General features: G+C 42.8%; 2 protein-coding genes across 2 annotated transcripts in view; one reads left to right on the forward strand and one right to left on the reverse strand.

Annotated features, from left to right (window-relative positions):
* SLC9A2 (solute carrier family 9 member A2) overlaps positions 1-18,380 on the reverse strand; it is a 99,451-nt gene extending 81,071 nt beyond the window's left edge. Inside the window, exon 1 of the mRNA XM_053890504.1 lies at positions 17,808-18,380. Coding sequence (XP_053746479.1) covers positions 17,808-18,105 — 298 coding nt within the window. The 5' untranslated portion in view covers positions 18,106-18,380. The remainder of the gene's footprint in view (positions 1-17,807) is intronic.
* LOC128773406 (translation initiation factor IF-2-like) lies at positions 18,104-18,919 on the forward strand. The gene has a single exon (XM_053889954.1). It carries the CDS (start codon positions 18,104-18,106, stop codon positions 18,917-18,919), a length of 816 nt encoding a protein of 271 aa, XP_053745929.1.
* The last annotated feature ends 7,275 nt before the right edge of the window (positions 18,920-26,194 follow it).

The following is a 26,194-nucleotide window of genomic DNA, read 5'->3' on the forward strand; positions in this document are numbered from 1 at the left end:
CGGGATGACATTTGATGTATCCATAGAGTTTACCTTTCACAGATAATGAAGTTGCTGTGTGACATAACTAAATGTCAGAGGCAGGGTGAGAGGGACGTGCCGGCAGCCTGGCATCCCTCCCAACACTGCTTCTCACGCCTGCGCTCCTTACTCAAGGTGTAAAACGGGAATGCCTTTTACTTAGGGATTCCATGACAGCCTCCCCATTTTTATCAATGGTAAGGGGATGTCACCATTTTTACTTATTTCTCTTTTGGTAACACAACCATATTCTGAGGACGGTATTCATTTTGACTATTATTAACTTGATAAATTCCAGCAGATCCTGAGTGCATAAGAATCCCAATCAGTAGACTCACCTCCCTTAAATATAAGCAGGTATAAATACTGGAAGCAAAATTTCATGCAACGTGAAAAAGGCTGGGCCAGAGGTTACAAACTGGCAGCTCATGGGCCATCGTGGCCTATAGACCGATTTGGTTTTGCTCATTGTATTTCTGAATATCGAGCTAATCTCTCGTAAATGAGAGTTTCCACATACAAATTCCTCTGTTTAGTTTATCTTGAAAAATCAGCAGACTGGGCCCTCTGTCCCCCAGTCTGTGCAAGGTGGCAATGAGCTGGAACTGGGCAGGGGATTCTTCTAGTCAGAGCGAGTGCTGGCTCTCCAGCTTGCCTGCCAGCCTCCCCCACGCTGGGCATCCCCACCCATCCAGCCCACACAGCATGCATATGCACTACTAGGCCACACTGTGTGCTGTCCGTCTAGACGGCAGGTCCAAAAGCCTATCTTCAGAGGCTACTCAGACTGCAATGGAGGGGCACCTGGATGGTTCAGTCGGTTGAGTGTCCAACTCTTGATTTCATTCAGCTCAGATCATGATCCCAGGGTCCCACGTGCATGATCCCTGCGCGCATGGGGCCTGCTTAAGATTCTCTCTCTCCCTCTGCCCCTCTTCCCCACTTGTGCTCTAATTAAAAAAAAAAAAAAAGACTGCAATGGAGACTGGGGCGAGAAACCTTACATTGTCTTTCTCTTCAGTCTTCTTTTTAGATTCCTGACTTCAAATCGGAACTGCAGCAATGAGAACACAACTCAGCACTCAGATTCCATGGCTTATGGGACTGGCTTCCCATCTCTTAAGCAAGTGACCAGTGCTCAGCAACTCAGGGGGTGAGGTGCCTCCCTCTTCTCACCGGGCCCCATGGCTGGTTTCTGTCAATAGGGCGAGCTCCCTGAAAAGTCCGAAGTGCCACACTTGGAGTTGGTGACTTCTGCAGGCTGAGAGAACTTCCCTCAGTGTATGCTGAGGCATACATTGCGGGCTGGGACTTTCTCCTCCACTGAATCCTAATCTGACCCCTGAGCCAGGGCTGAGCACAAGAAGTGACTTGTGCTCTTGCCTCATTATCACCTGAATTAAGGCCTTTTCTTTAGTCTCAGACCCATTATTTGCATTCCTGGGCCATCAGCAAGATTAAGATCAATTCTCAGTGTTAGTTAGATTTTTCTTTCTACAAGAAGTTGGGCCCAGAGAGTTAGCCTATAACCAGTGGGTCAGAAAAGTATTTTTGCTGTGTCGAGTATGCAAATACTCATGAGCAGAAATCTCATATTTAGTTTTTACCTGGCTACCTGTGATTGCTCATGACAGACTTAAAAGTTGTGTGTGTGTGTGGTGTGTGTAACACATGGAGATACATGTGTGAAGTCATCCCTAAGCCCTGTGGTTTGCCTTGCTTTACGAAAGACACTGCATCCGATGCTGAGAGTTTTATGTCACACAGAAGACACATTTACTGGGGCCCAAGGTAGATGCGGCTGGAGGTGCTGCTCTCGGAAGTCCGACGTGGAAAAAATAAAAGACTATATAGGTCTCTGGATTTCAAGGAAAGTCACAAATTGAAACAACAGCAAGCTATCCCTTCAAATGATAGAGAAGTTTTTGGTTCCACACATGAAGGTGTCTGGGAGGAAATATGTGCTGGGCTGAGCGGGAACCAGGTGGCCTGGGAAGATCTTCCTGGCACTGAATCCCTTGGCTCTCCAGGGCCCGGAGACCAAGCAAAAAGGGCCAGAGTCTCTCCAGGCTTGGCAGCCCAAATCAATTTTGGGCAGGCCGATCACAAAGAAAGTTCTCCTGGCTGTAAAAGAGGCTGGGCCACAGTGGCGAGCACACGAAGCACTGTGCAAAGTTAATGATTCTGTTGATACGGCTCCTCAGCTTGTGCGTTACAGCGTATCTCCAGTCTTCCAATACCTCTATAAAATCTATTCTAATGAAGTGACAATCGCGTGCCCTGGCTGCTCGAAGGCAGCTTCTGTGACAGAAAAGCTCACTATTTTTCTAGGAATTCTGAAGGAGACGGTCATGCAAGAGACTAGCTTATTAGCATCTATGTAAAGGACATACATCATAATTATTTTGCATAGTTATCTTGCCAAAAGCAAATCAATTTCTTCCTTTCCAAGATAAGAAAGAAACTATGCTCAGAGAGTGAGGAAAGCCAGCGAAGAAAGGAGAAATAAATAAATGAACACTGTGCTTTTCTGTAAATAATACTTCTTGCTTTTTATTTGAGTTATTTGCGGTTTTCAATTTTATGTTAGGTTCCTTACCACTCAATGGCTTTCAGAGGATCAAACCAATTACATAGTTTACCATCTTGGTTACTTCCTACTGCAGAGGCCAATCTTAGATTACTCTGTTAACGGGTCACACTCTCCTTTTTTTCTTTTTTTTTTTTTTCATATTTATTTTGAGAGAGAGAATGCACAAGCAGGGGAGGGGCAAAGAGATAGAGAGAATCCCAAGCTGACAGCATGGAGCCCAACACAGGGCTTGATCCCACGAACCCTGAAATTGTGACATAAGCTGAAATCAAGAGCCGGAAGCTTAACCAACCAGGTGCCCCCACAGTCTCCTTTTTGAAGCTACAGGTAGGCTAGGCCAGGGAAATGAATTCCGAAGATGTTCAGTTCTTGCTATCAGCATGCTCAGATTGGGTCCTATGAATTTTGCAAAACGTTCCATGAGCACAGTGCAACCAAGATGGAGTAGTCATACCACACCATCCACATGGCCCAGAAATTATAACTGATTTGGGTGCGTCCTTACCGCCCACCAAGGCAGCAACTCTGCACCAGGAAATAACAATGACACTGGCCAGTGTCCCAAGAATTTTCACATATTTTACATCTGGGTGTGAAATATGTGCCTCCCTATGCCAAGTAAAGTAATCCACAGATGCCAGGGGAATTTCTAATATCGCCAGGTGGGAAACAAGATCCACGCTGTTAAAATGCTCAGAGCAGCCCTCGGACACGCCAAGAATTCTTATTTAGCAGAGTCCTCGACTCATGTTTCTCATGAAGTACACATAAAGTCGTCACAGAACTTGTCCTGCATCTGTCAGGACTGCAGGTTCAGATTTTACAGCTCTGAAGCGGATTCGACAGCCCCATATTCTAAGTATCTTTAACGTTACCAAGTTCTACCCCCTTGTGGCTCTTGGCCCACCCCTTTTTCTTCTTCTTCTTTCTCCACTGCAGTAACACCCTTCGAGGAAGGGGTTCGGAAAAGGAAGGGGTAGACTGAAAGAGATCTTTCTGAGGGGAAAAAACTCTCCCGGGTATAGGCATTATGTAGGGGGAATGACAGTATCCAGGGAGTAGTTAGGTTTGCCAACTGTATCTGAATAGACTTTCTGCAGATCTGGCTGGGAGGGAGAGGGACAGGGAGGGGGCACCGGGATCCAAGACCCAGGAGTGGTGACAGGGACCCTGGGGTACTCTAACCTAGAGAGAGGCAAGACTTGCCATGCAGGCCAATAGCTGAAAGCAATTTTTTTCCTACTGCCCCAGCTAGATGTTAAAGCCCAAGATTTGTCATTCTTTCAACCCGTGTGTTAGTAAATGATTTATGCCAATTTTTGGTTGTGTTGTTTGCCCACCCATCATTAAGTTATGCACGGTTATCCAGAGAGCCTACCGCACCCACTCAACCACCTTGTGTTGGAGTTTTATGTTCCGTTTGGCTTTTATTCCTCTGAGAGCCTGCCTTCTAAACAAACGTACCACTTGCTTAAAATAAATAGATCAAAGTATAGTAGAGGAACCCACAATTGCCAGTAATTGCTGCCTAATTGCATTTTTCAATTAAGTGGTCGCTAACACTTAACTCCAGTCACTGGTTATATACACGGAGGGGATCTGCGTGCACACCGGTGGCCAAAGCTAAATTAAGAAACTACCCTATTTGGTAAAAGGATGCTATTTTCTCAACTTACCAGAATCAGCATATTTTTGCTCATTTTGCCTCCTCTCCAGCTTCTGATTACCAACTCGGTGATCTCTGCACATCCATGTGTCTTTCGATTTGCTTATCGTTGCAAAGACCAAAGGGATTTCAATTCTTAAGAATTCTATGGTCCAAGCATCATCATAATTATTACACTTTAGGAAAATAATAACCAGTACTACTAACATATTTAGTGGAAAAATAAAAGACCGGAGTCCTGCCAGTTATACACACTTGTTCACAGATTCAGAAACAGCAATAAACTCCCTTGGTTTCAGTGGCCTCAAAACACAAAATTGAGACATCAAGACCAAACGGAAAGAAAAAGAAGAAAAAAAAAAAAAAAATCACTGCAGAGGGAGTAAAGTCATTACATATATAAATCGGCTATCTTATCAAACAAATCCCTTTAGCAAAGCCATTAGCACTCACGAACCACACTTCGAATGAAAGCACATGAATACATGTCAGCAGTAAAACAAAGCCAAGTGAAGACTCTTGTGAGAATCAAAATAGGCTTATATATGTGAAGCAGCTGAAAACAGAAAACAGTACTGAGGATGTAGACATCATGAGTTTTGACTGTGAACCGCCTAAGCCCTGCAGAGGTAGACAAAAACAAAAGACACAGGCCCCCATCCCTGGAGCCTGTACTTGAGGAGGGAGGGACTGTGAGCACACACAGGCGACTGATAAATAAATAAACATATGTCAGATAGTGACTAAAGTGCTAAAGGAAGGAAGCCGTGCACAACAGGACCCAGAGAGACTGGGGTGGGAGCTGTTTCCCGCAGGCACACACACGTATTTTCTAGTTCTCTTAAAGACATCAGCTCCTTGAGCCCACGGCAGCATCTTTGTATCCTTCCGGACAGGTCACGGAGGATGCACAAAGAATGATGCCATTTTCCTAAGAAGACAGGTAGACATGAATGGTATATTCATGATTACTTTGGGCAGGACTTTGTTTTACAACTCCTTCCTGCCTCGATTCCTAAAGGAACACAGTTTAAAAAAAGAAAAAAGAAAAAAGTACAAAGGGACTTGGGAATGACCTGCTGAAGAACATGTTTGCCCTGCTTGTGTGTGAATGGACATTGCTGGGGACCCTGAGGACACGGAGTGGACCCAGCAGCTCAGAGGGTGTCAGGAGGAAGGCCTAGGGGAGAGCCAGCTCCTACACAGAACGTCTCACCGGACCACAAGCCTTGTGTGCAAGGCCCTCTCTGCTGCCTCCCACCTACTATGCCCCTTACCTACTACACCTGGCTGTTCGCCCTTCAGTCTTTGACAGAGGAACCTGCCACCAAACAAAGGGGGGTGTGTGGCCTTTCCTCTCTATTGCGAATTAACTTACAAAAGCAGACAGATGATTTTTTTTTTTTTTTACATTTATGCAACACTGAAAACTGCAAGGTTATGATTTAGAGAGAAGCCCGTGCATAACACCAACAGCAGGAGACAGGGCCATCCAGACAATCTAACAACTTGCTACAGAATAACTGGACGAAACAGACTTTGGTGGCGCGATACTGTTATGCTTTGGAGGAGGAAGCAAGACATCGGTTCTTATCCAAGGGCTAACCACATTTCCAAGGTCTGAAGGTGGCAAGTTTTCTACGTGCACTCTCATCAACCTCACAAGGAAGCTATTCTCATTCTCCTATTTTATGGATGAAATAACTGAGGTTATAGAGGATTATTAACTCACCCAAACTCCACAGCTAGTAAGTGGCAGAGGTCAGATTTTGGACAACAGGGCGGAAGTTACCACTCAAAGTATGTGCAATTACAGTATATGCATTGTATGTAGAGTGACTACATAAATGACCACGTGAACTAGCATATTTGAGAGTGAGGGGCAGACTATTAATATATGTTCTCGGATAATGGACGCAAATCATGGATATCATGGACAAACCAGGAGGCACAGTTACCTTAATTACCACATGATTAAGCTGAGGTGAAACAAAAAGTGTCTCTAACTACTATTTACTTATTATTTTTCTCAGTGCTTATTTATTGAGTACCTGCTCTGTGCCAAGCACTGTTCTAGGCAGCACGTCAAAGAGACAAAATCCCTTCCTGCACAGAGCTTCCATCCTAATGAATGTCGTTCACGTGTGCAAATGTGTCTGCGTGTGCATGCATGTGCATGCAGTTCAACACGTGTGCATGCACGTGCAACCACGAAACACATTTAACACCCTGTCTCCTGTAAACCTGTTGAAGCTGAACTTTGGCCTATTAAAATGTATATGGTAGCCCAAGTTATGGGTTGAACCTTTAACCTATGAATCTTAACATGTTAAATATATATATCAAAAGCATTGGAATTCTATATTCTCTAAGTTATGCATGGGAGAAAAAGTTAGACCAAGCTTCAGAAATTCCAGACTCAAGTTCTAGCTCTGACACCACTTATGAGTTATGCCACCTTGCCTTCTGGAGCTCCTTCTGTCCTACCAGTTTACAGAGTTGTGGTGAGGTCCGACCAATGTCAGCTGTAGAGTCAAATGTGCTTTCAGTTGGTCCACACAAAGATCCTGTGAAGTAGGCAGGATGTAATCATCGTGGTCCGATTTTACGGTGAAAATCTGAGACCGTCAAGATTAAGGTTAAGAGTGTATGAGATAAGGCACATCTAGGTGCTCTGGAGACTACAGACAGATGCCTAGAATGTAATACTCTTCTCCGGAACAAAACACAGTAGAGCAATGAGGTACGCTGACCATGGATCCCACCTCTACCACTTAAGAGTTGTGATACCCTGGACAGGTTACCTCAGCTCTCTAAACCTGTTTCCTCATCTATTTTTTAAAACTGGGGATAATAATGATGGCTTACCAACCAGAGTTGTTGTGATGATTAAATGAGACAATGGGTATAAAACACTTGGGCCAAATACCTGGCATGGAATAATGCTTCATCCTGGTTGGCTATTATTGTTTTATTAAAGAAACCTGTGATAGAGGGATTATGTAGGCCCACCCATCTCCACCCTCCAATGCCACAATAAAAGACTCTGCTCGGCTGCATTACATTGATCAGGTTTCCCAGCCCATGGATCCCTAGGAAAGAAGCTTAGTAATAGGGAGTAGCAGAATTGCCTGTGGCAGAGTCACAGGAACACGGCAAAAGAATCGTCCCATGGCCTTGTGACTCCACGAGAAACTTTCCATGGATAACAAAATTTTTAAACTGCTTTAGAGCACTTTCACAGGCAGGCTGGGCATGTGTAATCTGTTCCATTTGCCGCTGAAATTTCTAAAGACAATTGTGAATTTGACTTTTCTGTTTTTCACATGTGGGCCTTTGTATGCCAACACCAAGTATTAACATGAAACTCACCTTTAAAAATATGGTTGTGTCACAACCACCCAGAGAGCTTTCAAAGGAATTCCCATACCTCCCCTGGAGTTATTGAAGAGGGAAAGGAATGCATACATCTTCAAACAAGGGATGAATTTTACAAATCAAGATTAGAAAGCCCTGGAACAGTGATGAACAATGTGTAGGACTGTTGCAGGAAGTACATCAATTATGATTCATCACATTTAAAAGATGTAATTGCAAGAGAGTAACCTCTAATTGTGCACGCCTCATTTAGAATGACAATACGCCCATGTCTGCACGTCCCTTTAATATAATAAACACATGCTTCTCTTGGCTTAAGTTTCTTTTGCTATAAAAGTAAAATCTTTGTTATAAATGACTTCCTCCCCTACACAGTATCTCTTATTATCCCTTGGAAATGTTAAACAGGAGGGGCAGATACATATCCCTACTTCTACTAATTAAATGTGAGAACCAAGTCTTGGGAGGATCATACAACAAAGTTAATGGCAGAACTCAAAGTGCCACAGGGTCTTCCTGCTTCTGATCTGGGGACGTATTTTCCAAACCTCAAGTCCAACACTTTTTCAATTGCTGAACTATTTCTCTTCTACCCAACTATGAAAATATAGAAGAGAAAAGGAGAATAGTTACATCTTCCCATCCTGCAGATAGAAAAACTAGGAAAAGAACATATTATATTCACCTTACATTGAAGAGAGTCCATTATGATATCCTATGGGCAGAACATACCCATGGGCTTTTAACACTACATAGCACGCATTTCTTTTAAAAGTGCCATATAAAATGTCACTGAGCCATCCAACAATGTGAACACAGATAAAACCATCTCGTACTTCAAACACAGAAGATTAATATCTAGCCACATCCGAAATAAAGGAAAATGTCTCCGAGGCCAGAAACAAGAGAAGTCCAAGAAAGAGACATCAGTAGGATTTCAAGCCACAGTGAACCTGGGGGATTGGATTCCACACAAGTTACCTGCACTACGTGCTGGGACCTAGCATTTGAACACCTATATGAAGCCAAGAAATCCGAAGTCAGACCAGTCAGGGAAGGATTCATGCATAAATTCCTGAGTCTCAGAGAGCTACTTTGTGCCAAATAAACACGTACTAAAAGATGTCTATAGCCAAGGAAAAATTGAAGGAAATACATCAACTCTTTATAGCCTTGGGCAGAGGGAAAATTCACCTGTGAAGTATAAAATTCCAGATTGACCCCACACACAGGTTTAAAGTCCACTTGAATAATATAGGAAAACCAAGCTAGCACTAAAAACCAATCACTGAAATTCTGGGTCCCAGCATGAAAACTCAAAACCATTTTTGTTAGAACCATTCATAACTTAAGGGAAACAAACCACTTCCAAGTAAACATCCCCTGCTGAAGCTAAGCTCACAATAAAAAATATAATCTATATGAGGAAATAAATATCCAAAAGGGAAAATCGGTAAATGTGATAAACATAATTAACAACTAAAAATAAGAGAAAAATCTACCTTTTTAAGTTTTTTTAATGTTTATTTTATTTTTGAGAGAGAGAGAGAGAGAGAGAGAGACAGAGACAGAGACAGAGCATGATCAGGAGAGGGACAGAGAAAGAGAGAGAGAGACACAGAATCCAAAGCAGGCTCTAGGCTCTGAGCTGTCAGCACAGAGCCTGACACAGGGCTCGAACCCACAAACCGTGAGATCACGACCCAAGTTGAAGCTGGACGCTTAACCAACTGAGCCACCCAAGTGCCCTAACAGGAAAATCTAAAAAAAAAAGGAAAAACAAAAACCACAACAACAACTATAAAATGAATACAGTTTAAATAAAATACTCCAAAGGAGGAGTATAAGTTAATTAAATAGTAGAATAGTATGAACAAAATGCAAGTAGACTGGAAAAAGAACCAAGGCAGCATAAATGAAAATATAATTAAAATGAAAAATCCAATGAGTAAGTTAGGCCTGTGCCTAACTGTGAAATCTGTGAAAGTATAATGTGGTACTGGAAAAAAAGATCTGATAAAATCACCAAGAAATAGAAAAGAGATGAAAAACATCAAACGGCATTAAGAAACATGGAAGCACAAGTCCAAGCAACAAAAATAAAATAAGTCGATACCTAGACATACTGAAGAAGCGGCAGAATATCAGAAATAACCAAATGAAAAATCTTAAATACACACAGACAGCAAAGTCTGATTAATCCAAAGGGCAATGAGAGTAACAACATAAATCTCCTTAGCAACAAAACCAGACAGAAAGTAATGAAACAATATTTTCCAACTGATAAGTGATAATAACTCCAACTCCTATGTTGTTATATAATCATTCAAGAGAATAATCAAGATAAAGACATTGTTAAAGATCAAGAGAATTTATCATTCAAAGGTCCTCCCTGAATGAAGTATGTATCAAAGAAAACACTTCAGTAAAAAGAAAACAATGTGGAAGGGAGAGAGAAGAAGTAACAATAAAAAATTGGTAAGCATGTTTGCAAATCTATGTAAATACTGCTTATAAAAATAAAAAACTAATTTGGAAGAAATTAAATACAAACCAGGTCTAAAAATTAAAGTCTAATTTGGAAGAAGTTAAATATAAACCAGGTCTGAAGTCTAAACCAAAAATTACAATTCTGAAACAGGCAAATAGCAGTTAAAAATTTTAAAGTTTAAATATTATTAAGGAACAGTATAAAACAATAACATAATAGTAAATACTGTTTGCCATGTTCCAAAAATTGTTTTAAGATTTTACATATATTAACTAATTTATTTTTTATAGCAGCTTATGACACTGGTACTTTCATTATACCCATTTAACCAATAAGGCAACTGACCCCAGAGAGTTTTAAGTTATGTACCCAATATCTCACAACCACAAAATATGTAGGAAAATGTAACTGGGATGTGAGCCAAAGCAGTCTGCCCTGGCTCCTGTTAAATCAGATAATCAAATTAAAATTGAAAAGTAAGCACAAAAGGAATATAAACAGAATATATAATAATATGTTAAAAATAAATGAAAAAAATTGACTAGGCCAAAATATGACACTAAAATTAAATATACCAAATAAAAGCACAATAAACAAAGAACAAAATAAGCTCACATATATCTTAACTTACAATAAATGTAACTGCAATTTTTTAAATTACAAATATTTTTAAAATTTAAATTAAATATAAAAAAATCCAGTTATATGTAGGGGTTTTTTTTGAGCTTTAAGTACAGACTTTATTTAAAAAAACTTTTTTTAACATAATTTATTGTCAAGTTGGCTAACATACAGTGTATGCACTCTTGTACTGTTGGTGGTAATGCAAACTGGTGCAGTCACTCTGGAAAACAGTGTGGAGGTTCCTCAAAAAATTAAAAATAGAACTACCCTATGACCCAGCAATAGGACTACTAAGAATTTATCCAAAGAATACGGGAGTGCTGATTCATAGGGGCACATGTACCCCAATGTGTATGTAGTTTAACAAAATGTATCTGAAGAACAATTATCTAGTTGATTTGATTGCAATGTTAAGGGAAAAGATATGTCTGGAAAATGTAGATGTGAAAACAGATACAGAAAAAATACATGTGCAAAATCTAGTTTTATTTTGAATAGCAATAGTAATAAGAGAAAAAACAGACTATGAGCCACAAGAATATTATTGAAAATAAAGAAGCTCATAATTTAATCATTAAAGAATTCACTCAGAAGATATAATATTAAACTTGTATGAACCTAATAACTTGGCATCAAAATATATAAAGCAAAAACTGACAAAATTACAAATAGTAATTGGCATCACAATCTTAGAGACTGATTTTAATGTACCCCATAACCTAATAGATAAAATAACCAAAACTCAGCAATTCTATTAAATATCTGAACACCATAATTAAAATGTAATCTAATCCTCTGTGTGGAGGCATGTTATCTTCATATGTGCACATGTGCCTGTATAGAATCCTACATCCAATAAATAGAGAATATATAATCTTTTTTTTCTTTCTTTTTATATTAGAGAGACAGAGAGAGTGGAGGAATGGGGGGGGAGAGAGAGAGAGAGAGAACGAGTGCTAATTTTAAGCAGGCTCCACGCTTAGCATGGAGGCCAACACAGGTCTCAATCTATGAACCTGGGATCATCACCTGAGCTGAAATCAAGAGTCGGACACTCAACTGACTCAGCCACTTAGGCACCCCTATAATCTTTTTCAAGCAAGCATGGAAAATGCAGTTTAAAAAGGACCACATGTTAAACCACAGAGGACATCTCAATCAATATCAAAAATCAATTATCAGGCATATCTAACCAAAATTAAATAAAATATGAATAAATAAAAAATAACCACATATCTCAATATGCTTACTGACTAAAAACTATAATTCTAAATAATTATTGGGCTAGAATAAAAAAATCATAAGGGAATTTAAAAATACTAAACAATACTAAACAATAGTGAAACAATAGTGAAAACTCTACATATCAAAACTATACAATGCAACGAAAGTAGGACAGAACAATATACTTTTAGCCTTAAATACATATATTGCTGGGGTACCTGGCTGGCTCAGTCGGTTAAGTGTCAGACTTCAGCTCAGATCATGATCTCGTGGTTTGTGAATTCAAGCCCCATGTCAGGCTCTGGACTGAGGGCTCAGAGCCTAGAGCCTGCTTCACATTCTGTATCTTCCTCTCTCTCTGCCTTTCCCCTGCTCATGCTGTCTCAAAAATAAATAAACGTTAAAAAAAAATACATACATTGCCATTCTTCTAAGATATACCCATTTGGATCATGAGAAACCATCTTTAAGAAGAGTTTCTTTTACTATTCCTATTTCAGCACATGAGGCATTTCTTTGACTTCATAAAGACTGTATTGGATTTTATAGATTTTAAATCGGTGGCTGGGTGCCCTTGATGAGATACTTCAGTCATCTTTCCAGCTTTATCACTGATATGTTAAGTTCTCATTTCAGAATACAGGTGGTTTGTCAATTAATAGCAGTAATGATTTCATGCAGTTGCTTAGGAAAGTGCAATTCCATTTGCATCACCTCCCTGAATTCTTTAGTCTTTGCCATGCTCTTTATTGTTATTATAATTTGCAATACAGATAAATTTACATAAACATAGTTATCATGACTATGCTTTGTAACACAGTCTTGAGTGTTAGTTTATCACAGCTTTGAATTTAATGAAAACAAGTAAATAGCCACATTTTGGAGGAACTGATGAAGAGAAATGGCTTCTTAGGAGTTGTAATAACTAAAATAAACTACTGAAATAGTTTTGTGCATTTTACTAAGACTGATGTCATTTTAGCATAAGGGTATGCCTATTTTAGAACATAGGAGCTCATAAAAACATTTGTCATTAAAATTTTTGAAAGTAATATTATGTCTTCAACTCTAAGTGTTTTTTTCAGGGATTAATTATCATTGTTAGGTGGGAATACACATATTAGAAAACAAGTAAATTCAATAATTAATGAGCTAAACTTTCAATTCAGGAATGAAAAAAATATATATATGCCAATAAAGTAGGAGTAACTAAGTAATACAGAGAAGAAATTGGTAAACTAGAAACCAAACAAAATCTAATTCTTTGAAAAAGTATAAAATAGATAAATTTCGGAGACTGTTGATCAAGGTAAAGAAAGAAAAATTACCTGTTACTCTTTTAAAAGACATGAAAATATTTCTGCGTTACAGTGCAGTGATAAGATTCCAGGTGGCACCTGAATGATCCTTAGAAACAATACAAGCTGCTGCAGTCATCCTTCACACAGAACACAGGAAATGTATGGTTAACCCAAAGTGGAGAGAGATGGAAGCTTTCAGACAAAAAGAAATCAAAATTCTTCTTTTAGCTTTATTAGGAACAAGCGCACGCCATCAGGAAGACTGAGCTCCACAAGTGTGTTCGAAGTAAGATGTGGTTCAGAAACAAGGAAAGATCATGAGCTTCATCCACTGACCAACCAGCTGGTGTATACACTTCAGGAAAAACAAATACAACAAAGAGAAACAGATCAAGGGCAATGATAGGTTTTTCTAAGAGATCAAGATCTCAGGTAATACAGACAGATAACAACTGCAGAAACTATCTGGTTTCATATTTCAAATCAGGACAGAATTGATCCCAGAGGAGAAACCTTCAGGGACCAAACTGCTTTGACTTTTCCTCATAATAATACTACAAGTTATTTAATGTCAAGACAACGGGGTGGAGGGAAGTGGAAAATTCTGCATCCTAACCCCAAGTTTAAGGGCAAAGGAGATGAAAAGGGCAGGATTCATGCTGACACCTGAAGAGGCAAACAGGCCAGCTCAACAAGACTACTAGGTAGGTGAGGGGACAAGAGAACGGAGTTGTGTTGCTTTAAACAGCAGGGACCCAGTACTCTGTCCTTGAACTCTGAAGAATGGTAGAACACATGCCCAAGTTCACCTGGTTTAGGACAAATCCAATGATCCACTTCATGGGCAAGGAAATCAGAGGAGACAATCTTAGAACACTCTTGGAAGTTCTTCCTCTTCTTAATTCTTTGGCTACCTATTACTCTAAGCTGTAGAACTCCATTGCTGTGTATAGGATTTACCAAGCAAGGTGTGCATTTCATAACTGTTAAAAAAATCAACAATTATTCCAAATATAGATCTTAAAAATTAAAGAATAATACAAGTTCACATGTGCTAACTTGGAACTAAGTGAAAAACAAATTCTAAAACTGCAAAATTTAACACCTGTTCAAAAGTATAATAAGTTTCCTACATTCTTTGATTTATTTAACCTACTTTGCATACACATTCACATCATCATCATGATGAGAGGATTTTGTTTTTAACCAAATAATTCAGAAATTGAGTTTCCCTAATAATCAGGTAAAAGAGTGAAAAGTTGAATCATTCAACACTCTCCCGCAAATGCACCTGCTCACTTCTGACTGCAATATTTCTAAGGTTATATTGTACTGCAATCTAGCAAACAATTCTGAATTCACCATCAGGCATGATTTAAACCTCCTACAAATGTTATTAGGAGCCTCCATTTGGGGCAACCTGTTACCTTTGTTTAGATTAATCACCAGCAATGTTTCTCCATGTTCTCTGGGTAGGTAAGTTCAGGTACACCAGGTACATGGCATAAAAGTGCTCCAAATAGAAACCATGGCATTTTGCATGAGTTAACACATCTATAATCTCTCAAGTCTCCCTGCACAGCTCAATTCATCATCGTGCCCAAAATATGAGCAAATTAAGTCATATAAGTCTCCCCAAATAATAGTTTTTCCAGGGCAAAAGTTAAGATAGCATTTGAATGACTAGATACTGTTTAATGGGCTGTAAAGGCATCCCACAATACAAGACAGTTTTCCTCAAATCCAACAAAAAGTGCAGGGCCGGTGGGGGAGGGGCGTGGGGGTGGATATCTGGGCATTTCCAGGCTTCTCTAAGGGCAGAGTTGCAATAGGAAGGCAGGGCTGGACTACATATATACACGAAGAACCTAGGAAAGACCCCCAAAAACTGGCCTTGGGAGACTGAAACTATACTCTCTCTTCTGGGAACGATATATACCCTTTACCTCACAAACGGCAGTCTCCACTGAGGTCTCTCTCTGGTCAGACCCTTCTGGTTGGGAGACATGAACATCTGTCTGTGTTCCCATTTCTGTGCCACCCCAGATGCAGGGAAGAAAGGGGACTTAGTAGCCAGTAAAGATTACAATTGGGGGAGGGGCAGAAAGGTCAGAACAACAAGTGCCAGGGAATATAAATACATCTGGGTATAAAACAAAAATACTGCCAATGGGCAGATGAATACACCTATGAACTCATAGAAGCATTTCAATAAAATACCACACAATTAGTGGGATAAAGTCAAACGAGATGAATAGATGATGACAGAAAACAACAAGCATGAAAGAGCAACCCACACACGAATAGGAACACTTGGGAAAGGCTGAGCCTAAAGGAGCAGAGAAAGGCAGGAGGTTACCCAGCGCAGTGGAAAAGGAAACACAGTGCCAGAGCACTAACCAAGGCTTCAGTTCACTCCTCTTCCACGCCTACTAGTGACAACATTCAGCGCTTACCACACGTCCAGCATTTTCTAAGAATGTTATACATAGGTAGTGTCATTTAATCCCCATAACAAAACAAGCCTCCAGGATAGACACAAAGATGAGACATCAGACAGACCTGGATGGAATTCTGGCTCCCCACCCACCAGCAAGGTAACCTCCCCACTGCTGTTTCTTCGTATAGGAAATGGGGTAATCAGACCTACCCACGATGGTTGTGAAAATTAGAGGTAATGAACTTAAGTGCCTACCAGCAGCTGTTATTAGTGTAATTAATCAGATTAAAATAATCAGGAGTGAAGAACAAAACAAAGACTTGTAATTGAATAGAAATAGCAACCGAGCAGCAGTAATGGAAACAGGGCACAAAAGCACCTCTCCAGCGATGGAGGCTGGGACAGAGTGAACAGAGCCTGCATTTGGCTCCCCACTTTGTATATCTGTGGGCAACTCCTGTAAGCTCTCCAGAGTTTCAGTTTCCACCTCTATCAAGGGCGGGGGAGGGTATTAATATCTGCCCTTCCTGCGTGGCAGGGTTGTTGTAAGGACCATGTGAGGAGACAGCACCTGAGTGTATTGTTACAGACAAGGAGTTTACCTGCAAATGTGTATACCCTACCTGATAGATGGGGAAATCCATTTCCCCTGCTTCCACTTCTCAGGTGGAATTAAAACACTGAACTGGTACAACAATGTCAAAGCCAGGCAACTGCAGCCTGAAAAGTCACTAAACAGCATGTGCCTCCTTTGGCCACCATTAATAGAATCTAATTAATTTTATCTGACATCAGGCTTACCTCCCACAACTTCCACCCTCCTGCAAACCATCTCTTCTACCTGCTTTGTGCTTTCCTCCCAATTTGTGCCTTTGTTCATTCCTCTCTGGAATGTTGTTCCCTTTCATCTCCGACTGACCCTACCCTGGTCATCCTTGAAAGCCCAATTTAAATGCTTCCTTCACATCCTGACTTCACATCGTGACTTCACATCGTGACTTCACAAGTGACTTCTGCCTCCCGACACTGCCATATTATCTTTTCTGAATTTGTCACACAACTTAGCACTTTCTTGTATGAGGGTCACGGGTGTGTATGGCATCTCTCCCACCAATCAAGAAGCCCAAGGCCGACAGGCAAGGCGTCTGCTCATCCTTTAGGGCGACCTGCCTCACGGTGCAGCACAGGCTCTTTCCGAGGACAAATGCAGAAGACGTATGCAATAATGCATACGTGTCTTTTGACCTAATAACTTTTTGAATCATGACGACAGTAGTTGACATATTTTAAAATAAAAAAGTATTTAAAATATAAAGCAAAAATAGCATAAAGCACCATGAGCACAACAAAAGTTTACGTGTCGGGGGCGTGGGGAATGCAGATGAGAAAAGACATTCAGCGCTTCTGCTTTCCAAATGAGAGTTAAGGAGACAGTTTAAAAAGTGGGTTAATTATTTTTAAATATGCATCTTGCTTCACTGGCCTCAGTCACCTAAGAAAACGCTTCCTGGATAGTGACAGCCTCAGCCCAAAGGAGGGGAGGAGACAGGGTGTTCCTGTCGCAGCTGCAGGCACTCAGTCGTCCCAGGTCCTCTTCCATGCACCTCATTAGTCAGGTGCATGGCAGGGTCTGGGTCACTGCCAAGGCGCCTCTCTCTCAGAGCATCCAGGGCTTTAACCGTTTTAGTCTCTGTGCTAGCCCGCGCCTCTCTCCCAGTGGGGGAGACCAATAAACCTCAGCTAACTCGCCTCCTCCCTCAGTAAACAGGTCTCTACTTTGGCAGGAGGCTGTACCACTTGGTGTCCCAGGCAAAAGTAAGCAGCAAATCGCTGAGTTTGTATGGACTAATAGTTTCGGGCTATTTCAAGGCCAATGTCCACTTAAGAACCAAAGCATGAAAGTGTTCCTCCCGGGGTCCCTGTGGAACAGAAGCTGCTTTGTCGCCCCTGCCCTGATCCGCAGGGAGGTGGCCACCACCCAGAGGCCAACTCGCCTACTCGGACGCCCACCCACCTGGGCGTCCCCTTCCGATCGCCTCCACCCCAGCTCGCGGGTCCAGCTCGCTCACCTATCTTGGCCAGGGAGGCCAGCAGGATCCACAGGGTGATCTCGAAGGGGATCTGCACGTGGGGGTAATCCAGGGTGAACACTGGCAAACGACTCTCCTCGAACGGCGTCGTTCCGGGAGCCACCACGCTCGCGGGGCTCGGCGGGCTGGAGCTGGAGCCCATAGCCCTTGACGCGTCCAGCAGGGTCTCAGCCACGGTGCCCGCCGGCCCCGCCACCTGCAGGAGCAGCAGCAGCAGCAGCAGCGGCGGCGGCGGTGGCGGCGCCCGCAGGCTCCTCCCGGCGCCCGCGGGCTCCATGGGGTCGGCTCCCCGAGCTGCCGGCGAGCCCCGCGCTCGGCCCTCCGCGAGCTCAGCGCATCGCTCCGAGGCAGCGCCGCGCGCTCGGCCGCGCACAGTGCGGATCCGTGAGCCGCCGCCCGCCGCGGGGCCGGGGTCTCTGCAGCCGCCGGTTCGGTCCCCGCTGCGAGCGGGCACACCGCCTGGCCGAGCGCGCACCCTCAGCCGCCCTCCGCCGCCGGCCGCCGGCCCATGCCCGGTGCGCCGCTCGCCGGCCGCAGCTGCAGGCCCTGCCCCGGGCGGCCCGCGGGCGGGGGGCGGGGGCAGGGGCGGGGCGGGCACGGCGCCCGGGCCGCGGGGCGGGAGGACGCGAGCACCGGGCCGACGCGCCGCGCACCTGCCCCAGCCCGCGGGCGACGCGGGGCCGCGCTCCTCTCTAGCCCGCACCGCGCGCCCGGACCCCCCACCCCCGGAACCAGCCGGCTCCGGGCGGAATCGCGCAAGGTGGCCGGAGCTGTCCCCGCCCCGGAGGCAGCGTCGGGCGTCCCTCCAGCGAAGGGGCCGGCGCGACCCACGCGTCGCGCCCTTTCCCCCGCAGGCTCCTACGAGGGGACGCCGGGTGTGCCGGGCTCGCGCCCAGGCGCCGCAGGCTCGGGGTCCGGAGGGGAGGCCGGCCCCGCGGGGTGGGGGCGCTCCCGGCCCGGCCCCGGAGCTGCGGAGGCCGGGACACACTGGGGAGCTCTGTGGCTGTTTCAGAAAGTTGAGAAAAGCCTCATTTTGTTCCCCTTCCGAGGGTTATCACATCGCGTACTGTACAGGGCATTCTGCGCGCTGAAACTGTCCGTGCCAGACTCTCTTCCCACGCTCCCACTTTTCTCGTCCACCCCGTACTGGTTTCGCTCCCTCCACCACTGTCGCTTCCCCTGTTTTCTCCCTGCCCCCGGTCACGAAAAAGAAAAACAGCTGTCTCTGTTTTCAGGCTTAGAGGTGCACATGTCCGAGAGCAACACAAATATAATTATTTCGTGAAAAGCCAGTGATTTGCCTAGCTCAGATTGACTCGCTCCGCTAATTACAGGACGGGTTGCGGTTAGAAGAGGGGAGGAAAGGGAGCGCGATTCTCCTTGGATCTCCAGGAGCTTCCAGCGCCGACCGCCCCCTGCCTTCGGAGCGCAGCCTGCTCACAGGGCAGTTTTCCGCTTCCCTGGGTGAAGTCTTACTGCCCCAGTATCTTCATCACCAGAAACTGAAAGGATCCATCGTCGAAAGCGGACCGGTCGTCATTCAAATAAGTGAAACCGTTTTCCCTTCGATATTTAGAAAATAAAATCCTTCTTTTTTTCAAATGTTTTCAATGTCAAAATATGATTCCTGCTACTAAGCACTCGGCATTTCAGAGTTTAAAGCAGATCCCCCCCCCCCCCCCCAAGTTCTAACATAGGGAATCTATGAGAGGTCAACAGAGGATACACGGGAGAAAGAAAGGAAAAAAAAAAAAAAAAAAAAAAAAGGTCTCCACCTGAATAGAGCATATAAGTCATCTTCAGACTTTGAAAGTTATGCAGGACAAGTCCAGGATAAGAGAAGGATTCTAGGAGTACTTCAGTTAATATAAAGCATTAGTGTTTCAAAAATTGTAACAAGAATTGAATGTAGGGATGTCCTATCTTCTTAAAGAGAATCAACGAGCCATTCAAAAATCTGCCTGCCTTCTAAATTTTCATTGAAAAGTATGTGCTTCATATGCCTGGGAAGAAAGAAGCAGCAAATAATACGTTTGTAAAACTATGTAGCTCTATGTGGGGAGCTGCATGCAAAGCACTTTACCTGTATTTTTTGTCAATTATCACAAAACCTCGAAGAGGTAGACATTCTTCTATCCATTTTACATTCTTGTACCTCTTTTGTAAGCAAAGAATTGTCGATGAAGAAATACTTAAAAGCAAACAAGCAAGCAAGCTGATGTACCCAAGTTTACCAATCAAATAATGGTTTAGGAGGAATTTAAGTCAGCCTGTCCGTGCCAGCACTCCCTCCACCTGAGGACTAGTTGGCCATGAATGGCAGATTATTTTCTCCAGTGGTTTTAAATAGAACAGTGGAGGCTAATTTAAAGATTGTCCAAAAAAGCCACAGCAGAATAAAGTTTTCTTTGCAGTAAGCAAATCGGGCCAGTTCTACAAGTTGAGTGAAATAACAGCAGGGCAAGGGCACATTCAGACAATAATTTCTAGAAGTTTGAATCACAGAATGCTTTGAAGAATGATTGTGCATCATAAACAAGAAAACGAATGACAAATCTATGTTTCTGGGATCTGACTGCCTATAACAACTGTAGAAATTACAGACTCTAGTATCACTTGTATAAATCTGTGTTACTGTAGTTAAAGATTATCAGCTTTTTCTTACATTTAGAAAAGTACTCTTTTCTATAAATGGGAGATGAAGGACTTAGTTTTATAAACAATCTTTTCATCCTTCCCCTAAAGCAAATAACAAAGTATCAAACTATACTCCCATGCTGAGGAGGGCCTGGCTGAGCCATTTTTCAAAGGGGCCTACGAGTCAGAACTCAACCCCTGAAAGTGGTAACACCACCTATTACTGTACACATGAAATGACTGAAGGTAAGATCATATCTCTATCAAATTAAAATCCTTCAGTGACTTTTCAGTGCCATTTGGAAAGATTAAAATCCTACAGTGGCTTACCTGATTTGACCTCTGCCTTTCCTACTACTTTACTCTATCCCATCACCACCAATGCACTGTGAACTCTGACCAAAGTTCCAGGCTTCCTCTCACCTCAGGACCTTTGCACATTCTGTTCTTCCTCTTTTTTGCCCTTCACATTGTTAATTCTTCCTAGGGTCTCTGCTTGAAGGTAGCTGGTTCAAGGATGTCTTACCTGACACCTACCTTTCTGGAGTAATTAGAATCCCATTTTATGCCTTTGATGTCTTTCTATAGCTTTCTGTCTTAGCACTTAATCATTTTACTTTTCTCACACTAGACCAAAAGCTCTGTGAAGGTAAGGGTGATCGCTTTGATTAACTTGCTTATCCTTAGCTCCTAGCACAGTGCCTAGAATAAATACCACTTAGTATGTATCCGATGAAGGCCAGCTCTCCTGCTTTAGGGGTATAGGCTGCAGTCCTTTCCCTGACTGTATCAGTCACAGGAAGGATATGATGGGTTCCACATGAAATGTTTCCCTTCAATGATCCCTGGTTCATATTTTGGGATCTCACATCTCCATTTTTTCTTTCTACCCAAATGATGTGAAAATCTGATCACACGACAGGATATGTAAATATTTTCATACTTTGGGGTGCCTGGGTGGCTCAGTGGGTTAAATGTCTGACTATTGATTTCAGCTCAGGTAGGTCATGACCTCATGGTTTGCGCGTTCCAGCCCCAAATGGGGCTCTGCACTGAGAGTGCAGAGCCTGTTTGGGATTCTCTCTCTGCCCCTCCCCTGCTCTCTCTCTCTCTCTCTCAAAATAAATAAATAAACATTTAAACAATATTTTCATGCAGGGTAACTACCTGATTTGAGACTGACCTTCACATAGGAGCATATGAATCCTCCCCGAGAAACCGGTGAGGCTTTTTTTCTGCCCTTTGATCCGACGCGGTCGATTGGAATATTATAATCCTGTAACAGAAATAACTCCTGAACCATCCAGTCATCAAACTGGACAGTACCTCTGGCATCACTAACACTCACAAAGGACTTTGGAATTTAGCTCAAGAGAAAGTGCACCTTAAAAAATAGAAATGTGAGTCCTGCAGGGAAGATGAGGATCATCCTAGTGCAAGGCTGCTCTTAAATCCCCTCCTCGCCCTGGAAAGCTCGGGAGGATCTGGGATTTAACTGGCTGCCTTGCTACCCAGAGTTTGGAGCTCGGTGAAGTCGGTAAGAGTTGAACCCCAGGAACTTCTGTGTGAAGGAGAAGGCGGGGATCTCTATAGCCTAGCAGACAACTCCAGAAAGCCTGTGTATCACCCCGATTTTTCAGAGGTAGAGTGGAGGCTGACCAGAGGAAGGGATCCGTCTGCAGGTGGCAGTGGCTCCCCTGCACCACAGCGTGGCGCCCGTCATCTCCCCACTGGCAAACTGGCGACAGCAACGTGGGCTGCAGTCTGCTGCGCATGCGTGCTCCGTGCTCCGGGGACAGGGGGCGGCGAAGGGCTCAGCTCTAGGGTGCCGCAGAGTCCCTAGTAAGGGAAAAGAGTTAGTACTGACATTTCACACTATTTATTCTTTTTACATATTTTTATAATATTCATATTTTAACTTCTCCTTCTTTGAAATCTGCATTGTACAACTACAAACCCTTAATGTTGTAATGATATTTCAATTCCAAATCTTTGCTTATAAAGTCAGCCCTCATAAGAGTGTTGACTTGATAATTTTATTATATTTGCAAGTCTTGAAGCCTGCACTAGCTTTGTTTGTTTGTTTAAAGACAGTTCTCAGCAAAAACCTAAAGCCCATTTCTTAAAGAGCCGCCCTAGCAAGGATCATGCAGTAGTGTGAATGTTTTATTATGTGCACAGAATTAAATGCTTCTCCCTCTCTCTTTTTAGCCAGAGATACTTGTTTCATTTCAGCAGAGAAATGTTTTGGTGTCTGAAAAGCTGCAAATTGAAGGTAAATAAACAAGCGTGGTACTTTTCATATTGAAATCTCCTAGTATATTTAAAAAGAAGATTCTGTCTTCAGATATTCAACTACTAAGCTTTGCAGAGCCTTGTTTTTCTTTTGTAAAAAAAAAAAGTCTTGTAATAATAAACTTTACGTTTCTTTCTAGAAGGCTTAAATAAAATCTAGGGTTTGAATCCAACACATTTGTGTAAAAGAGATACACACCTACATCCTATGTCACCCTCCTCGGCCCTGTGATGTCAGGTGTGGGGGGAGAGCCTCCCTCTCCTTTATCTTGCTATATCTTGATTCTGAGGTGCAGAGCAATCAAAAAACCAAAGACAACCCACAGAAACCTCTGAGTAGTATCCCATTATTACATATAAGGCACACCCATTCACCAATTCAACAAATATTTATAAAGTAAACCTCTGAACTTGCTAGGCACCTGCTACTAAAAGTCGTTTTGTACCTTTTTTTTTTTTTGTATCCTTCTGAATTTTCAGCTGAGATTAACGAGAGAAAAACAGAAGCTTATTAACATGTGTGCCTGTTATGTGCATACATGAGAGCTCTCCAGGGAAAAATGAGTATCTCTCCAGGGTGGCTTAGAATCCAGGATGAAATGCCATCTTTGTAGGGAAAGTAGAGGGAAGATGTGACCTTTTAGGGGAGGGTAAGGGAATAGATGGGAGATGATAGTGATGAGTGAGCAAAAGGCAAGCTTAGCACAAAGTACAAGCTGGCACCGCCCCCTCCCCAGGTGGGATATGTATGATATTCCTCAGGCACTCCTGGCTGCCCAAGAACAAAGGAAAGGAAAGAAAACAAATGGTGGTTAACTGATAGAGATCACAGTCATGAAGAACACGGGTCTCCATCAGTTACAAATGTCTTAGTAAATGACAAGAAAAAGGCAATCTTATCAATAACCTAATCTCCAGAAACCTATAGGCTCACTTTTCTGGAGCCCCTAATATCCACCCTCCCCTCCATAGTGATGTGGGGAACAAAGGCAAGAGGAAATAGCAGGTGAAATTAAATTTCTTTATAACCTGCAGCCCATTGACAAATACTTGAGGCATATACAGAGTATAACCTTAGTCCAGGAACCCCCAACTGTCTTCATGTTAATGCCTTACTGGAGGGAAAACTACCTTAGCGTGACTAATAGCAAGGCCTCAGTTATTTTAGGAGTCCTCTTTAGCATATCAAAGTCCTTCTGGAAACCTGCATTTGCCTTTACCTCCCCAACTCCATAACATATAACCAGCCACTCTTCCTAACCCCAGGGCAGCATTTCTGGGCATGTCCTGTCCCCGTGCTCCAAAAAAATCACCTTTTTTGCACCAAAAACATCTTCAAGAATTCCTTCTTGGCTGTCAGCTTCGAGCCCCCACCATTCCAAAACACCACCAACAGTTCATGACACAGTGTGTCTCCTGTCAATTTCCTGTGACCAGTCCATCTTTCCTGGTTGCTGAAACTCCTAGGAAGATGTATAGCAGCCAACTTCCTTCTGGAGAATCTGTCTTTAGGCAGATAAAGGGAGTTCGGAGAAAGCCTCCCCCTGCGTCTGCTGTTTTTCAAATGTCCACGGCTCAAAATAATCAACATACCAAAGTGGCATGTTTTGGGGTAGTGTATACCACTACTCTTCAGGATCATGGCGAAAATGCTTGTAGAAGCAGCTGGGAATGAGGAATCCCCTTGCAAATGTATATTTCGTTTAGCATTCTGGAAGTGAATCAACTGCTACCATACTGGAGATGGAAATCTGCCCAAACCCTAACCTGGAAATAGAGAAAGCAGACTTTAAAACACCCATCTTCATCCCAGCGTCTTCAGTCACTTCCTCTTGCTCTTTGATCTGAAATAAGTCCTTAAAGCTTTTTGAGTTTTAATTTATCTCTCCAAAGGTCACTGTAAAGGCATGCTTGTGCAGGTCTTATTTAATGAGAGTTCACTCTGAGAAAATCTCATCAGCTGCAACCAATGTGAACTCTGGCCCAGTCAGTTCACCAAGGACTGTTTCTCTGGATTCTCGGTGCTTCTCCAAGGCGAAATCCAGTGTGTGTACCTCTGAATCTCCCTTCTCCCAACAGTCCCTGGCTTCTATAATTCTCTTTATCAGTCTTAAAACCTGAAAACATCTTGGGGTGCCTTGGTGGCTCAGTTGGTTGAACGTCTGACTCCGGCTCAAGTCATGATCCCACAGCTTGTGGGGTTGAGCCCCGCGTCAGGCTCTGTGCTGACCGCTTGGAGCCTGGAGTCTGCTTCAGTTCTGGGCCTTCCTCTCTCTCTGTCCCTACCCTGCCTGTGCTCTCTGTCTCTCATAAATGAATAAATGTTGAAAAAAAAAATTAAAAAAAAAAACCTGAAAACATCTCAAGGAGATAACATTAGTCTAAAATTTCATGTGTGCTACATTATGCCCTGCCTATCTTTGACTTCTGTTTTTATTCATCCATCCATCCATTTATTTATTTATTTATACAACCAAACCTCTAGTGTTTATTTAACTTTTTGCGACTCTACTGTGTGCTAAGTGTTTGTTCCTATAGGAAATACAGAGATAGACCATATGAATCTTTCCCTTGAGAATTATATACCCATGACAGAATAGATATAATACCAATAGCTAACATTTACTGATCACATGAAGTGAGACAGACTCTTTTTCAAAGACTGCATCTATCATCTCGTGGGTAAGATAAGAAGGAAGACAGGGCTTTTGGTTTAGAAACGTAGAGGTTTGGGGACCCGGAGAAGAACAAGTTTTGTACAGCAGTACCTGTGAAATTCTGACAGGTTGAAGAAGCGGGAGTTGGAGACAGTGAGTAGAAGCATCGATTTCAAGGATTTTACTGTATGGGGAAGAAAATAAATGGGACAATAGCTAGACGGAAACAGGTTCAAAGAAAGAAACATTTGTAAAGCCTGGAGAACCAACAGCATGTTTTCCTAGTAATGAGCATGATCCCATGAGACAGGGGAAAGAAGAGAAACAGAAAAATTGCTGATGCACTATCCTGGTTAGATGTGAGGGATGGTTTCCAGTGTGCAGATGGAAGGATCCGGCGTGGCTAGGAGTAAGGACAGTCTATCTGCGGCAACAGAAAAGAGGGCACAGACAGGTCGGTGAGCAGTTGTGATGACAGCACAAATTAACGTGTTCTGGTCTCACTGCTTCAGTTCTTCAGTGAGAATGAGGTTAGGGAGTGAAGCATTGAAGATTTAAGGAGAAAAGTGAAAATATAAAATATAGGTTCAAGGACATTGGAAGAGTGAATGGCATGTAGGCATATAAATTATGAATTACAAGCAGAATTAGAGCTCCTTTGAAGCTTACAACCAGGCATATAAAAAGGACCAGTCAGATAAATTGTGTGTTTTCTGTACGTTCATTCTCTTGTATAGGTGCAGGCATGTAGTGGGCAGAGATCGGATTCACCTACAT

The sequence above is a fragment of the Panthera pardus genome, unplaced genomic scaffold (genome assembly GCF_024362965.1).
Source record: "Panthera pardus isolate Hobbes unplaced genomic scaffold, ASM2436296v1 HiC_scaffold_25, whole genome shotgun sequence".
In the NCBI taxonomy this organism is placed as follows: domain Eukaryota; kingdom Metazoa; phylum Chordata; class Mammalia; order Carnivora; family Felidae; genus Panthera; species Panthera pardus.